Source organism: Ranitomeya variabilis, chromosome 5 (assembly GCF_051348905.1).
Source record: "Ranitomeya variabilis isolate aRanVar5 chromosome 5, aRanVar5.hap1, whole genome shotgun sequence".
Classification (NCBI taxonomy): domain Eukaryota; kingdom Metazoa; phylum Chordata; class Amphibia; order Anura; family Dendrobatidae; genus Ranitomeya; species Ranitomeya variabilis.
In genome coordinates, this window is record NC_135236.1 from 194,505,482 (window position 1) to 194,522,612 (window position 17,131).

Consider the following 17,131-nt stretch of genomic DNA (forward strand, 5'->3'; position numbering starts at 1 on the left):
CTGCACTTGGGGACACTTTCAAAGTTTTCCCAATTTTTCGGACTGACTGACCTTCATTTCTTAAAGTAATGATGGCCACTCGTTTTTCTTTACTTAGCTGCTTTTTTCTTGCCATAATACAAATGCTAACAGTCTATTCAGTAGGACTATCAGCTGTGTATCCACCAGACTTCTGCACAACACAACTAATGGTCCCAACCCCATTTATAAGGCAAGTTGTTTCACACTTTTTTGTTAAGTATATAATTCCACATGTGTTAATTCATAGTTTTGATGCCTTCAGATAAATTTTTAAATGAGAAGGTGTGTCCAAACTTTTGGTCTGTACGGTGTGTATATATATATATATATATATATATATATATATATATATATATATATATACACCCATACTATGTACATATCCATTCTAACTATTCTATTGTAACCTGTCAGTGTGATTTTACTGTACACCGCACATGAATTGCCGGCTTTTCAGAGGACACCGGTGCATATTTTTGCAAGTCACACTGATGGTCCGTGTGGTATGCGAGTTTTTCTCGCACTTATAGACTTTCATTGGCGAGTCTTGGCCGATATATGGTGCACATTGCAGCATGCTGCATGTATAATACGGCCGAGAAAAAAAACGGTGGTGGGAGCTGCCTCATAGATAAACATTGGTCCAAGTGCTATGCGATTTTTTTTCGCGCATAGCACTCGTCTGTATTCCTCTCTAGTGTGACTCCAGCCTTACAGTGCTTCTCTACAGTTGCTTTAGGTTAAGTTCCCTCATTGAGCTTTTGATGAGTTTTTGATGTTGTAGATTTCCTGCACCATTTCTGCACCTACTAAAGTGAACCTGTCACATGAAAAAGTGCTATTAACCTGCAGATATGGGGTTAATCTGCAGTAGTAGCGTTCTGAACCTGCCCGGCAGGGCACTTAGACTCCTGATGCCGGGAGGAAATGGACTTACTTCCTCCTGGTAGTGCTCGGGTTTCAGTCACGGGGGGTGGCTCTGGTGCAGGTTCAGTCACCTGAGAAAGCGACGGCTGTAACCACGCATCTGGCACTGACTGACAGCAGCTCAGCATTAGGTCTGGTGTGTTACCCTCAACCATTGTAATCCATCTGCTCTCTGAAACTAGGCATTTTACCAATGTTATCTATTGATGAGCAATATTTCAATGTTTCCTTTCATGTCACAGTCTTCCTAACCGAAGCTGATGTCCCTGAACTTTCTCAGAACAGACAAGAAGTTGTTAAGGTAATAGAGCTTTCCTTTAAATATATATAATATACAGCTTGGGCATGAAAAATAAGATTCTCACATTGTGGCCTCAATTTATCCTTTGCAGTTTTTAAGTTGTGAATTTTGCATAGTTTTTTGCAGAGTCATAAATGTTCTTTATTTTTGTCCATAACCTATTTTGCTACGTTAAGGGCAAAAAGTTGTATGTCTCGCAAAATTTGCAACAACATTTCTGGCTTACATAAAATCATTAGGGGGGGGGGGGGACTGGAATACATTTATTTATCTTATCTGTGTATTTTGCTCACTTATATAGTGCAATTTGTTCCACAGAGCATTACAGACATCATCATCCCTGTACCCATTGGGGCTCGCAATCTAAATTCTCTATGAGTATGTTTTTGGAGCATGGAAGGAAACTGGAGTACTCGAAGGAAATCCACACACACATCGAAACAACATACAATAGGGAAAATAAAAGCCCTTTTACACATGCCGTTAATCAGATGCACAGGTGTGCTGCCGACAGTATGCAAACTGAATGAGACAAACTATCTCTGAGCTTGTTACATCTTCGGTCAGCACTCTTTATGGGCAGAAATCTGTTTGTGGAAATGCAGGTAAATTGTGCCGCTCACTGTGTGGCCAAAACTCCACCCATGCACTGCCACGTGATTATGAAACAAAATCGTGCTGCCATGTAGTTGTTGATCAATAATAAAAATAATCCTCTAAAATACAACTTGCCTAATAATTCTGCACACAGTGTATGAGAAGAAATTCTTTAGGAGTTATCTGTGACTATTGCATGGTTTGTAAGTATGGTAATTCCCTTTCCTCCTCTACTTTGGTTTATTCCCCTTCCTCCACTTCCAGGTGCATTCCTCTGTTATATGTGAGTGAATATTGTGTATGCTTGGTCTTTTCTGTTAACCCTAGTTTGTGTTGCCTTGTTTGTCGGGTTGGTGTACTGCGGTACACAGTAACGCCACTCTTCCCTGGGTGGGAGAAGAGAACAGACTAAGGGCTAATTCAGGAATAAGGCAAGGATGCCTGCTCTGGCATCTTCACCTTTAGAAGTATCCTGAGGATTAGGGTGAGCTACGGCACCCCCTAGTGTCAGGGACAGGGAAGGAGCCCCTGGTCCCGGGTCACCCGACAGCTGTGTCATGACATTTAGGTTGTTTTCTGTTAGGATTTATTTAGTGTTAACCCATTATTAATTACCCAGGTGTTTAACATGAATACCACACCTTACCTATAATGTTAGAGGCTTGAATAATCCCAAAAAAAGGTTTACTATATGGAAGGAGAAAAATAGCCGAGCTGATGTAATTTGCCTACAAGAAACTAAATTTAACAAAACTAACCATCCAAAATTCCATCATAAGGATTTTCCACATATCTTTGAAGCACTCAATACAGAGAAAAAAAGGTTGGATTGGCCACGATCATAAAAAATTCTGTTTCATTTGAACTAGTAGAGGAGCTAGGTGATGATTTGGGAAGATATCACATTTTAGTCAGTCATCTCAACAATTGCCTTTGCACTATTGTTAATGTCTATGCCCCCAATAAAAGACCCCTTAAATTCCTAGACAAACTGGTAAGAAAATACAATCAATAAGAAAGGGTGAACTAATTCTTCTTGGTGACTTTAACATGGTCCCAGATGGACATATCAACTCATCCTCTACCACAAGAAACATTTTGATGTCTTTCGATGCATGAACACATCTTGAAAACCAATTATGATACAAAGGCCAGTAAAAATAACTTTTATTAATTTATTAAAAAAGTGTTAAAAATACCCAAGAAAATTCTCTTACTAAAAAGGACTAATGGGGGTCTGATATTAAAGTTCCCAGTCACTAGAATCACCAGGATACACAAATAGCATATTAGTTTAGCGCTAGATAAATAACACAAAGGAAATATCTAAACTAATATGCTATTTTTGTATCCCAGTGATTCAAGTGACTAGGATCCTTACTATCAGACCCCCTATTACTCCTTTTTTCAGAAAGAGAATTTTCTTGGGTATTTTTGGTATTTTTTAATTAATTAATTAAAGTTATTTTTAGGTGCTCTTTGCTTCATACTTGGTTTTCTTTTTGACAATACCCTGGTTTATCAAGTCTTCATGAGCGCATCTTCCAAGGAATACACTCATTTTTCAGTCGTTCATCAGTCCTCATCCAGAATTGATTTGATCTTGACTGATGTTTTCTCTGTATCTAAGTTTGAGGAGATTTCTGTTTCGCCTAGATCCATCTCTGACCAGTCCCCTGTTTTAGGAAGAATCTCATTAGGCCCACCCATACAAAACAAACAGTTATAGAGGCGTAACTCCACTCTTTTAAAAATTCCTTCTTACAGAACTGAAATTGCAGCGACAATCAGACACTTTTTCATCGAGAACTCCTCTGACGAAATTAGTCCATTTCATGTATGGAACGCACACAAAGCGGTTGTCAGGGGTGTTCTGATGAAAATCTGTTCTTCTCATAAAAGCAAACATACGCTACCGAAAGTATACACCTAATTAACTGTTGCTTAGTGTTATAGCACCTGAAAATCAAAAGTATGTGGGTATGTGCACACGTCCGAAATTGCTGTGGAAATTTCCATGACAATTCCTGAACTCCCTGCCGCGGGAAAAACGCATGCGGAATTGGCATGCGTTTTCCCGCTAAACACTAACGTTTTACAAGCTTAATTAGCTTGCAGAATGCTAGCGTTTTCCAAGCCATCTGTAGCATCGCTTGGAAAACTGATTGACAGGTTGGTCACACTTGTCAAACATAGTGTTTGGCAAGTGTGACCAATTTTTTACTATTGATGCTGCCTATGCAGCATCAATAGTAAAAGATATAATGTTAAAAAAAATAAAAAATCGTGATATTCTCACTTTCCGGTGTCCCCCGCAGGCTTCCAGCTCCTCGCGATGCTCCCGTTCCCAGTAATGCCTCGCGGCAATAACCCCAGATGACGATTTTTTATTTTAATTCTTTTTTTTTTTACAATTATATGGTTCCCAGGGCCTGGAGGAGAGTCTACTCTCCTCCACCCTGGGTACCAACCGCACATGATCCGCTTACTTCCCGCATGGTGGGCATAGCCCCAAGCAGAAAGTAAGCGGATCAATGCATTCCTATGTGTGTGTGGAACCCCAGCAATTCCGCACAAAAAATGAACATTCTGCTTTTTTTCCAGAATGCGATTCCGCCGTGGAAAAAAACGCAACATGTGCACAAAAATTGCGGATTGCATTCTAATAATAGGATGCTTAATGTATGCGTTTTTTTCTCGGTTTTATTGCATTTTTATAGCGAGAAATCCTGAACATGTGCACATAGCCTAAGTCATACAAATACTTTGCATGTATAAACAAGAAACATCAATGGTGAGATTGGCTTAGACATCAATAACAACAGCAACAAAAAACAAGAAAAAATAGCTTAAAACTTATGAGAGCTTGTCATGTCTGGGAGTACCCTCGAGTAACCCTAGAACTTAGCGGGGGAAGTTCATTTCATAAGGTAAGAGAAAAACAGAGTGGATTATAGAAGGTGTATATATAAAAATATGTTGTAATCCAGAGTGAAATAAGTAGCCGAATAAAGGAATCGACGAAGAAAAAGCCCGTTATGTAGATGAGGAGCAGTGTTGAAATGGAGGGATAAGAATTCCAAACTGTTTTAACAAATCAAAACCCTCCTCCGGAGATGAAATGGTGAATATTTTTGAAGCATATTTCACTATCAGAGAAGACATTTGAGTCCAGCGATAAGAGATCTTGGCACGCAAGAGTTCATGTGTAATAAGACGGAATGATTTCCTAGTTTGTAACGTAATTTTGGATAAGTCTTTAGCAGAGTGATATTATGGTATGGTGATGGTAATTTCTTTGAGTCTCTAGTGAGAGCATATACCGGTATGTCATCTCTTATCAGCGCAGAGTAAAATGAAACAATGACGTCTCTCGCTACACCCTTTGGTATAGAGCTTGATTTGGGGATTCTGTATATGTTAGAAATTATATTGTCTTCTTTGTTTTCTGGTAGCAGGAGAGAAACCATTTGAGAGACGTATTTTTTTTAATTGAAAAGGTTTTACCGTTTCTGGAAACCCTCTAATTTTTAGGTTGTTTTTTCTTTTATTAGCTTCAAAGTTAATCATGCAATTCTGAAAGGATAAAATATCTTCTTGCATTTGTTTCAAAGAATTTGTCATGGCTGTATGATTTAAAAAATTATTACCGTATTTTCCGGCGTATAAGACGACTTTTTAACCCCTAAAAATTGTCCCAAAAGTCGGGGGTCGTCTTATACGCCAGGTACGGCATGTGCAGGGAGCGATCCTGGATGTTCCCAGGGTCTGAAGGAGAGGAGACTCTCCTTCAGGCCCTGGGATCCATATTCATGTTAAAAATAAAGAATAAAAATAAAAAATATGTACATACTCACCCTTCCGAGAAGCCTGGCTCTCACCGGTGTAAGCGTCTGCCTCCGTTCCTAAGAATTGCAGCGTGGAGGACCTTCGATGACGTCACGGTCAGGTGACTGGTCACATGAGCGGTCACGGACCAATCACAGGCCAGTCACCTGACCATGACATCATCGAGGGTCCTTCATGCTGCATTTCTTAGGAACGGAGGCAGATGCTTACACCGGTAAGAGCCAGGCTTCTCGGAAGGGTGAGTATATACATATTTTTTATTTTTATTCTTTATTTTTAACATGAATATGGATCCCAGGGCCTGAAGGAGAGTCTCCTCTCCTTCAGACCCTGGGAACCACACGCTGTATAAGATGACTGGGCATATAAGATGACCCCAGTCTTATACAGCGGGCATATCCCAAATTCCATATTTTATATGGAAAAGTTGGGGGTCGTCTTATACGCCCAGTCGTCTTATACACCAGAAAATACGGTAGATATCAATATTTTCTGATCTTCTTTCATCTCTTCCAGTAATTTAAAGGAGTTAGAGGAAACAACGGAAGCGTTAAGAAAGGTTGGATCATTATCTTTGTGTATGGAAGAGATAGTTTCCTTCATAAGTTCTTTTATGAAGATCTCTGAAGCTTTGACTTTGTTTGATGAAAAATGGTTGGATGAGTGTGAATTATTCTCCGAATGCACTTTTCCTATATCTCGTTTCAAATTGTTTCTTTTAGAAGTACCAAATATAGCTTGTAGTGTGTTACAGATATTAGAAATAAATTCTTCTGAAGGAGGGGCGTCAGATGTGGGTACATTATCAACCATTGAGATATAATCTTTGTCAACCATGTTCCATAGTAAAGAATGATCTTGAGATTTGGTACAATAATGGTCCTGAATGTTGTTTTTCCTACTAGATTTCTTCTTGTGATAATCCATTGAGTAATCAGAAAAATTATCCAAATCGGGACTTTGTGTTGAGGTCTTTTCCGAAGTATTAGAGTAATCCGATGTCTCTAAACACCCTGAATGCGAGTCGAATGAAGAAATAATACTGGAGTTCTCATCACTTGGAAAGTAGAAATTAGTGTAATAGTCTATGTATTGAGTTTTTTCGTCCAAAAATGAGTTTGATGAATATGAATTAATACATTTTTTTTCTCCCTCAAGAGAAGATGCTGATAAGTGAGTAGAGTAAGTAGAAGGAAACCTTCAAGATCTACATTAGGGTGGGGTGACAAATTGGTTTCTGTGTAGGATTTTTGTGTATGTTGAGGAATAATTCCAGAATCCCCTGTAACAGTCTCAGCAAAATTATCTCCAAAAAACTCCAACTTCTTTTTGCAATGTCATCACTGATATTTTTCAATATTTGTGCGGGTTGGCGTATCCGTGAATCTATACCAATCATTGATGTGGCAGAGCCGAAAGATGTATCCTGCTCCGATTGACTATTGAATCCATTTGTAGAAAACTTATTTGCGTTAGCATAAGAATCAATGTCCCTGGGCAAGTCTTTTGTCAGACTGGTATACAGTTATATGAAAAAGTTTTGGCACCCCTATTAATCTTAAGCTTAATGTTTTATAAAAATAGTTTTTTTTGCAACAGCTATTTCAGTTTCATATATCTAATAACTGTTGGACACAGTAATGTTTCTGCCTTGAAATGAGGTTTATTGTACTAACAGAAAATGTGCAATCTGCATTCAAACAAAATTTGACAGGTGCATAAGTATGGGCACCTCACCAGAAAAGTGACATTAATATTTAGTAGATCCTCCTTTTGCAAAAATAACAGCCTCTAGTCGCTTCCTGTAGCTTTTAATGAGTTCCTGGATCCTGGTTGAAGGTATTTTTGACCATTCCTCTTTACAAAACAATTCCACTTCAGTTAAGTTTAATGGTCGCCGAGCATGGACAGCCCTCTTCAAATGATCCCACAGATGTTCAATGATATTCAGGTCTGGGGACTAGGATGGCCATTCCAGAACAGTGTAATTGTTCCTCTGCATGAATGCCTGAGTAGATTTGAAGTGGTGTTTTGGATCATTGACTTGCTGAAAGATCCATCCCCTGCGTAACTTCAACTTTGTCACTGATTCATGAACATTATTGTCAAGAATCTGTTGATACTGAGAGGAATCCATGCGTCCCTCAACTTTAACAAGATTCCCAGTGCTGGCATTGGCCACACAGCCCCAAAGCATGATGGAACCTCCACCAAATTTAACTGTGGGTAGCAAGTGTTTCTATTGGAATGCTGTGTTTTTTTGCCGCCATGCATAATGCCTTTTTGTATGACCTAACAACTCAATCTTGGTTTCACCAGTCCACATGACCTTCTTCCAAAAAGAAATTGGCTTCTCCAAATGTGCTTTTGCATACCTCAGCCGACTCTGTTTGTGGCGTGCTTGCAGAAACTGCTTCTTTCGCATCACTCTCCCATACAGCTTCTCTTTGTGCAAAGTGCATTGTATAGTTGACCGCTGCACAGTGACACCATCTGCAGCAAGTTGATGCTGTAGCTCTCTGGAGGTGGTCTGAGGATTGTCAGTGACTGATCTCACAATTCTTCTTCTCTGCCTTTCTGATGTTTTTCTTGGCCTGCCACTTCTGGCCTTAACAAGAACTGTACCTGTGTTCTTCCATTTCCTTACTATATTCCTCACAGTGGAAATTGACAGGTTAAATCTCTTAGACAGCTTTTTGTATCCTTCCCCTGAACAACTATGTTGAATAATCTTTGTTTTCAGATCATTTGACAGTTGTTTTGAGGAGCCCATGATGCCACTCTTCAGAGGAGATTCAAACAGGAGAACAACTTGCAAGTGGCCTCTTTAAGTAGCTTTTCTCATGATTGCATACACCTGGCTATGCAGTTCAAAGCTCAATGAGGTTACAAAACCAAAAAAAGTGCTTTAGTAAGTCAGTAAAAAGTAGGTAGTAGTATTTAAAACAAGAAAATGGTAAGGGTGCCCATACTTATGCACCTGTCAAATTTTGTTTGAATGCAGATTTCCCATTTTCTGTTAGTACAATAAACCTCATTTCAAGGCAGAAACATTACTGTGTCCAACAGTTATTAGATATATGAAACTGAAATAGCTGTTGCAAAAAAAACAATTTTTATAAAACATTAAGCTTAAGATTAATAGGGGTGCCCAAACTTTTTCATATAACTGTACATAATAGTGGGAATATAAGTGATCTCCTGACCAGGAGCACAGTTTAACTGTATGAAACCCATTGTTTTATCTATTTGCTTCCTGCTCAGTCTCACTGTGTGCTCGTGACCATGGGGTACATTGTTTCACATTTTAATTTTGATATGAGGAACCTCTGATGTGGCACTAGCTTCCAAAAGGGGAAAAGAAGAATTAAAAAAAATTTTCAGTATTCAATTAATTATGCACTCTGGGGTTCATTACAGTGGTATGTAAAACTATAAAAAAGCCTTCACAAATTTATCTGTATTCAGTTACTCATCCATAGAGTATTACTTGCTTTCTGTTACATTTCAGTGGTACAGTATATAACCCTCCAAAAAAGTGTTAACAAATTTTTCTGAATTCAATTAGAGTATTATGTGCTTTATGTGACATTAGGGTTTTATATAACACTCCAAAAAAGCGTTCAAAATGTGTAAGTATTCAATTACTCATCCATATAATACGTAATCTGTGGTACATTTTGGTGTTACATAACAGTTCAAAAAAGCTTGAAACATTTTTCTGTGTTCAATTACTCATCCATATACTATTACGTGGTCTGTGGTAAATTTCGGTGGTAAAGTGTTACCTGATTTGTGATATGTAGCGGTGGTATTAAACGCAAAAAAACGCTTTGACTGCTGCAGGTGACCAATTTTTTTTTTTTAAATGAAAAAGAAACTTGGTTTCAAGTGACCTAGCAATTATAAAATGCATAAGGGGTGTGGTAAGGGATGGGGAAGTGGAAGTGATGATGATGGTGCACACAGACGCCAAGGACTTGGGGGAGGTGCGACTACTCAAGTTGCTGGAGCTCAGGAAACACGCCCCTTCCACGACACATATGTTCCTGTCCCACTTTGCAGGGAGGTACGGTACACTACTTCTGAAGCCAGAGCAGTGCTAACAGGTGGTCAGGTAAATAACAGATAATGCTTCCAGTGTTCTTGTCAACACCGCACTGTCTTCCACATAGTCCAGTCTCACCAGCAGTCTGAACCACTTAATCATCATCCTGATCCTCCTTCCTCCCACCTTGTTGAGTCCCAGGAGACTAGTGATCCCATACTAGGACACTCCAATGAGCTCTTTACAACATCACTTCTTGATTGTGGCCTCTAACCCTGCATGTTCCAAGAGGAGGAGATGCTGTTTAGTGATGCATAAGACTTAGAGCACCCTCAGCCACAAGAAAATGATGGTGTGGAGCTGCAAATTTTATCTAAAGAGGAAGATGATGATGACACACTGTTGCCAATAATTCAGGTTGTTGTTCATTACCAAGTCAGGAGGACCAGGGTGTGGCAGTGGAATACGAGGTGGTGGATGACGAAGTCACCTATCCAACTTGAAAATCTGGCATGCAGAATGAGGCCAGCAGTGCTGAGGGGGAGGGATCAGCAGCACCGAAACAGGCAGGAAAAGGCATTGGGGTAGCCAGAGGGAGAAGGCGGGCAACTGTTCCGCAAAGCACCGACAGTCCTGAATTTCTCTGTCAAAGAGTTAGATGCTTCCTGGTCTGGGACTTTTTTAAAGAGAGTTTTAAAACAAAAAAATAGTCATTTGAAACCCATGCCATGCCAAGATCAGCTTGTGCCTGACCACTAAGAGCCTAACCTCCACCAGCATGATTAGGCAAGCGTCATCTAAGCACCCAACTCGGTGGGCCGAACACCGGGGTCTACAATTGGTGCCAGCACTGCTAGCAAGAGGCACCACTGCCTCTTCCCCTGTGCTAGGTGTTTTTCAGTCTCCCCGTCCATGAAACTGGTACAGATGACTCCCACCCTGTACCTGTCCTTCCACATTCTGATGAACAGTCATCGGACACATCCATACCGTTGTCCCAGCATAGCATTCAGCTATCCCTACCCCAGGCCTTTTAACAAAAGAGAGTTTCCAGCCACCCTCCCACAGGCCCAAAGGCTAAACTGGCACATTTCCAGGCTGCTTGCCATGGAGAAGTTGCTGTTTAGGTTTCTTGACAAAGAGGATTTCCGCCGACTCATGGCAGCAGCCGTCCCTCGACACTTGGTTGCCAGCCACCACTTTTTCTCCCAGTGTGGGTTACCCGCCTTGTACCAGCACATGTCCAGGAACATCACCCATGCACTTACCAACACGGTTACTGTGATTGTCCACTTACGACAGACACGTGGAGAAGCGCTAATGGCCAGGGATGTTCCATTTCCCTGATGGCACACTGGGTGAACATTGTGGGGACTAGAGTCCCACCCTGGCATGTCACATGTGTTCCTGATGCCCCGTATTGCTTGCCCTATTTCTATCAGTATTTACTCCACCTCCTACACCTGTTTCTGCATCCCTTCCTGCTTCTCCTCATCTTCCATCTCCGATGTGCTATCTCAGAGCACATCTTCTGAATCAGTGGGAAGTTCTGTAGCATTGACTCAGCGAAGCGACAACAGACTGCTGAAGCTAATTTGTCTAGGAGACAAACTATACACACCAACACAGAGTTATTGAAATGAATAACAGACAGATCTGTGGCACTCGCCTCTGAACTTCCAACCAGGCATGGTCTTGTGTGATAATGGGCGTAACCTGGTGATGACTGCGAAGCTTGCCAAGCTCACACACGTACCATGCTTGTCACACGTGTTCAACTTGGTAGTTCAGCAGTTTCTGAAAACCTACCCAGATTTGCCAAAGCATCTCGTCAAGGCGCACCACCTCATTGACCATTTCCGCAAGTGGGCTAAAGCTGCTGCCTCTCTGGCAGTGCTGCAGCAATGCATGCAAGAGGCAGCTCACCATCTGGTGTGCGATGTGACCACGCACTGGAACTGCACACTGCACATGCTGACAAGGTTTTTTGAGCAGCAGAGGCCAGTTGTGGAATGTGAAGAGAAAAAGGAGATGTGTTCCAGCTTCTTTGAATCCAATAATTTATTAGAAAATGCTTCTTAAAAAACTATGGTTTCCTTAAAGACTCCAGAAATGTCATGGATCAATTTACCAACATCATCTGGAGCGATGATTTTTCATGGTTAAGTTGTGATGTAACAGCGCTGTATACTTCCAACTCACTTGCCAATTTAGTGATGGCTTATTGGGAGGATAAGTTTTTGTACATGATTGACAATCCTTTTTTGTAACAAATTTTCTGGTTTGGCAGATACATCGATGACACATTAATCATTTGGTCTGGTGATGTATCTGCCATACCAGAATTCATTCGGTACCTTAATTCTAACCAATTCAACCTTTTCTTTACACACACTGCTCACTTGTCTTGTATTTCATTTTTGGAATTACAATTGGAAGGTGTGCATGGAAGGAATATTGTCACATCTGCATTTTCCAAGACCTTATCTGGCAATACTATTTTACATGCGAAGAGTGGTCATCCCCAACATACAATTAAATCTATATCAGTAGGGGAATTAACTCGCATTACTAGAAATTGTAATAAGGATGCCATTCTGGAGGAAGGAAAGAAAAAAATGCCGTGATAAATTAAAAAGAAAGGTTTTTCCTCAATGGTCTTTGAATAGAGCAGTGGATATAGTGCACAGAAAGGACAGGAGAGATCTTGTTAAACACAAACACAGGAACAAGTCCCCAATGGGTAGCAAGGCAGTTCTGTCTATTTAGTATAGCCCTCAGTTTTCTAAAATTAAATAGCTAATTCAGAAACATATTCCTATTTTATATGAGTATTCTACTTTATCTACTTTTTTTTTTGAATCGGGTTGTCACAGTTGATAAAAGAGCTGAGACATTGGGAATTATTATTTCACATAGCCTCTTTAATCCCACAGCTAGACAAAAGACATGATGAAATCATCCGGGGTTTTTTGGCTGCAGAGGATCTAGCTGTAAACCATGTAAACATTCTGCAACAGCTCGCACATTTTCCAACTTCAACAACATCCAACAATTTAACCCCTGAATGACTGCAGATATGCCTTTTAACGGCGGCAGGTAAGGGTAGTTAAACCACAGCGCCGTTAATTAACGGTTCTGAGGAATAAAGGCATAGCCCCCTCAGAGTGCGAATTTTTCTTGGGTCTCGGCTACCTCCGGTAGAGAGAGTGCATGATTTGGGTCGGTTTTTACCAACCCCGGTGTTGGATTGCCAGTATAATGGCGACCGCAAAAAAAAAGTCAGATTTTCCATTTAATTTCTCTCTCTTCTGATGTGATTGCACATCAGAGGAGAGAGCAATAGGGTCCCCTGATTCCCCCCTGGTACCTCTGGTGTCCCTGCATGACCCCTTGACGTCCCCCAGGCTGCTGGCATCATATTCCAGGAGAAAATGGCGGGCGCACTACTCGAGATCTGCCAGCCGGCACCTGGCAACAATTGGAAATTTTTCCTATTGGTTCATTTTGATCACTGTGATAGACTCTATAATAAAAAAATAGTAAATCATCCCCCCCCCTTTATCACACCCTTAGTTAGCTAAAAATAATAAAATTAAAAAAATGTATTTATTTCCATTTTTAGGGTTAGAGTTGGGCTAAAGTGAGTTGGGCTAAAGTTAGGGCTAGGGTTAGGGCTAGAGTTAGGGCTAGGGCTGGGGTTAGGGTTGGGATTAGGGTTAGGGGTGTGTTGGATAGGTTTGTGGTTAGGGTTACGGTTAGGGTTGGGATTAGGGTTAGGGGTGTGTTGGGGTTAGGGTTGTGGTTATGGTTAGGATTGGGATTAGGGTTAGGGGTGTGTTGGGGTTAGGGTTGGAGTTAGAATTCTGGGGTTTCCACTGTTTAGGTACTTCAGGGGGTCTCCAAACACGGCATGGCACCACCATTGATTCCAGCCAATTTTGCGTTCAAAAAGTGAAAGGTGCTCCCTCCCTTCTGAGCCCTGCCATGCACCCAAACGGTGGCTTTTCCCCAAATGAGGAATCGGCGTACTCAGGAGAAATTGCACAACAAATTTTGTGATCCATTTTCTCCTGATACCCTTGTGAAAATAAAAAAAATTGGTTCCAAAGTAAATTTTTTGTGAAAAAATTAAAATGTAAATTTTTTCCTTCCACATTGCCTTAGTTCTTGTGAAGCACCTGAAGGGTTAATAAACTTCTTGAATGTGGTTTTGCACACCTTGAGGGGTGCGGTTTATAAAATGGTGTCACTTCTGGGTATTTTTTGTTATATTGACCTCCCAAAGTCACTTCAAATGTGAGGTGGTCCCTAAATTTTGTTGGAAAAATGAGAAATCACTGGTCAAGTTTTAACCCTTATAACTTCCTAACAAAAAAATTTGTTTCCAAAATTGTGCTGATGTAAAGTAGACATGTGGGAAATGTTATTTATTAAGTATTTTATGTGACACCACTCTCTGATTTAAGGGCATAAAAATTAAAAGTTTGAAAATTGCAAAATTTTCAAATTTTTTGCCATATTTACATTTTTTTCATAAATAAACGCAAGTCATATCGAAGAAATGTTACCACTAACATAAAGTACAATATGTCATGAAAAAAACAATCTCAGAATCAGTTGGATCCGTTCAAGTGTTCTAGAGTTATAACCACAGAAAGTGACAGTGGTCAGAATTGTAAAAATTGACTTGGTCATCAAGCACAAAATTGGCGCTGTCACTAAGGGGTTAAAATTCAACAATATATAAACTGCAACGCAATGTTGTACACATGATTAAGTACATTGAATGCAATTTGATGTATATAGGTTGCACTACCCGCAATTTAAAGGTCAGAATTTCTGAACACATAACTGACATTGTTTCCCTTTGTAGTTCAAATCGTGCCATTTCATTTGCATCCAGACATTTTAGTTTCAATAAGTTTTTATTTTCATAAACTCAAGAAATTTTTCAGAACAAATTCCCGTGCAAGGGAGCATTATACTTTTTTGTCAAAGAAAATATACATATGTAGACAAATACTATTAAAACTTTAACAGTATAAACATAAATACAATGAGACATAGACAAAAGGTTAAGAATACGGAGGGGGCGACTAAGAGATTTTACACTGTGTCGTAGGGGTGAGGGTGAAGAAAAAAAAAAAAGTTAAAAGGTGGACCCGAGGGATTCCATTAAGTTGCATTTACTTGGATCCTCATAGGGATAGCGTTAAAGCTTGGTTAAAGTTTAAATTAGAGTCCAATTCTATCCAAGGTTTCCAGGTCTGGTAGAAAATGTCCCACGTGTCATTCCTTGTAGCTTGTATTCGTTCATAAAGTAGGATGGTGTTCATCTTGTCTATAACCAGTGACATTGAAAGAGAAGGTGCTTTCCACCTAGTCGCAATGTGTAATTTTGCAGCCATACAAAGCTGGTTGATTAGGTTGTGGAATTTATTAGTAAAACCTTGAAATTTAGCTCCTAAAAGGAAGACAGTTGGGTCAAGTTGGATTGTTTTGCCTTACAATCTTTCTACTGTGGATTGAATCTTTCGCCACAATGCTGAGACGACCGGGCATTCCCGCCGTATGTGCTTCACATCACCCAGGGCACCACATCCTCTAAAGCAACGATCCGTTGTATTCGGATATACGGCATGGAGTTTACTCGGTACTTGATATGTCCTGTGTAAAAGTTTGAGGGATGTCTCAATCAGAGAGGTCTGGCAACTACACCTGGAAAGTATATTACAACTTCTTCGCCATTCCTCTAAGGACATAGCCATACCCAAATCCTCCTCCCATTGTTTCATAAATTTTAGCGTTTCGTCACCATGTGTATTATTTAAAGACGAGTATATTAGAGAAATAGTTCCCCTACCCAGGGGATCATCCAAACATCTCTGTTCATAACTGGTAGGGCGGAGGGGGGCCTTATACTGTAGGATTTGTTCTGCAAAGTGGAATATTTGGCATATACGTAGTGTTTCTTTAGCTGGTGGTGCATATTTTTGTATAAATTCTTGCCTGGTAAGTAGTGTTGAGCATTCCGATACTGCAAATATCGGGTATCGGCCGATATTTGCTGTATCGGAATTCCGATACCGAGTTCCGATATTTTTGCTGTATCGGAAATCTGAATCGGAAGTGCGCGGTGCGTATGGTTCCCAGGGTCTGGAGGAGAGGAGACTCTCCTTCAGGCCCTGGGATCCATATTCATGTATAAAATAAAGAATAAAAATAAAAAATATTGATATACTCACCCCTCCGGCGGCCCCTGCTCTTAGCGGTGCCTCCGTTCCTAAGAATGCCGAGTTTAGGACCTGCGATGACGTCGCAGCTTGTGATTGGTCGCGTGAGCGGTCACATGAGTGGTCACGCGACCAATCACAAGCCGCGACGTCATCGAAGGTCCTTAACTCGGCATTCTTAGGAACGGAGGCACCGCTAAGAGCAGGGGCCGCCGGAGGGGTGAGTATATCAATATTTTTTATTTTTATTCTTTATTTTATACATGAATATGGATCCCAGGGCCTGAAGGAGAGTTTCCTCTCCTTCAGACCCTGGGAACCATTCCGATATTTTGTGTCCCATTGATATGCATTGTTATCGGGTATCGGCGATATCCGATATTTTTTTGATATCGGCCGATCCAATTCGATACCTTTGCATATCGGAAGGTATCGCTCAACACTACTGGTAAGTATTATATTAAGAGGCGTGCAAAGGTGTTTCAAAATGGTTATACCATTAGATACTCACCAGGAGAAGGGGCGGAGGTCCAGCCCTGGTGGAAATGAGGGATTATGAAAGAGGTGGGTCAGTAGGGAGGATTTACACTATGTTCCAAATTATTATGCAAATGACATTTTTCTCTGATTTTCCTAAATGGTTGGTGCAAATGACAGTCAGTCTAATAAAAGTAATCACCCGTTAGAGTATGCATCGAATTTTATTGAAGAAACCTCCCAATGATAACAGTATAATCTCCAAAATGAATAAAAACTCAAAATGCACTGTTCCAAATTATTAGGCACAGTAGAATTTCTAGACATTTGATATGTTTTAAAGAACTGAAAATGCTCATTTGTCGAATTTGCAGCATTAAGAGGTCACATTCACTGAACAAAAAAGCAATTTAACTCCAAAACATCCTAACAGGCCAAGTTACATGTTAACATAGGACCCCGTCTTTGATATCACCTTCACCATTCTTGCATCCATTGAACTTGTGAGTTTTTCGAGAGTTTCTGCTTGTATTTCTTTGCATGAAGTCGGAATAGCCTCCCAGAGCTGCTGTTTTGATGTGAACTGCCTCTCACCCTCATAGATCTTTTGCTTGATGATACTCCAAAGGTTCTCTATAGGGTTGAGGTCAGGGGAAGATGGTGGCCACACCACGA

At 40.4% G+C, this 17,131-nt stretch overlaps 1 protein-coding gene across 1 annotated transcript in view; it reads left to right on the plus strand.

Moving 5' to 3' along the window:
* Positions 1–17,131, plus strand: part of FAM227B (family with sequence similarity 227 member B) — a 1,130,503-nt gene that overhangs the window by 52,847 nt on the left and 1,060,525 nt on the right. Inside the window, exon 6 of the mRNA XM_077262735.1 lies at positions 1,191–1,249. Coding sequence (XP_077118850.1) covers positions 1,191–1,249 — 59 coding nt within the window. The remainder of the gene's footprint in view (positions 1–1,190; positions 1,250–17,131) is intronic.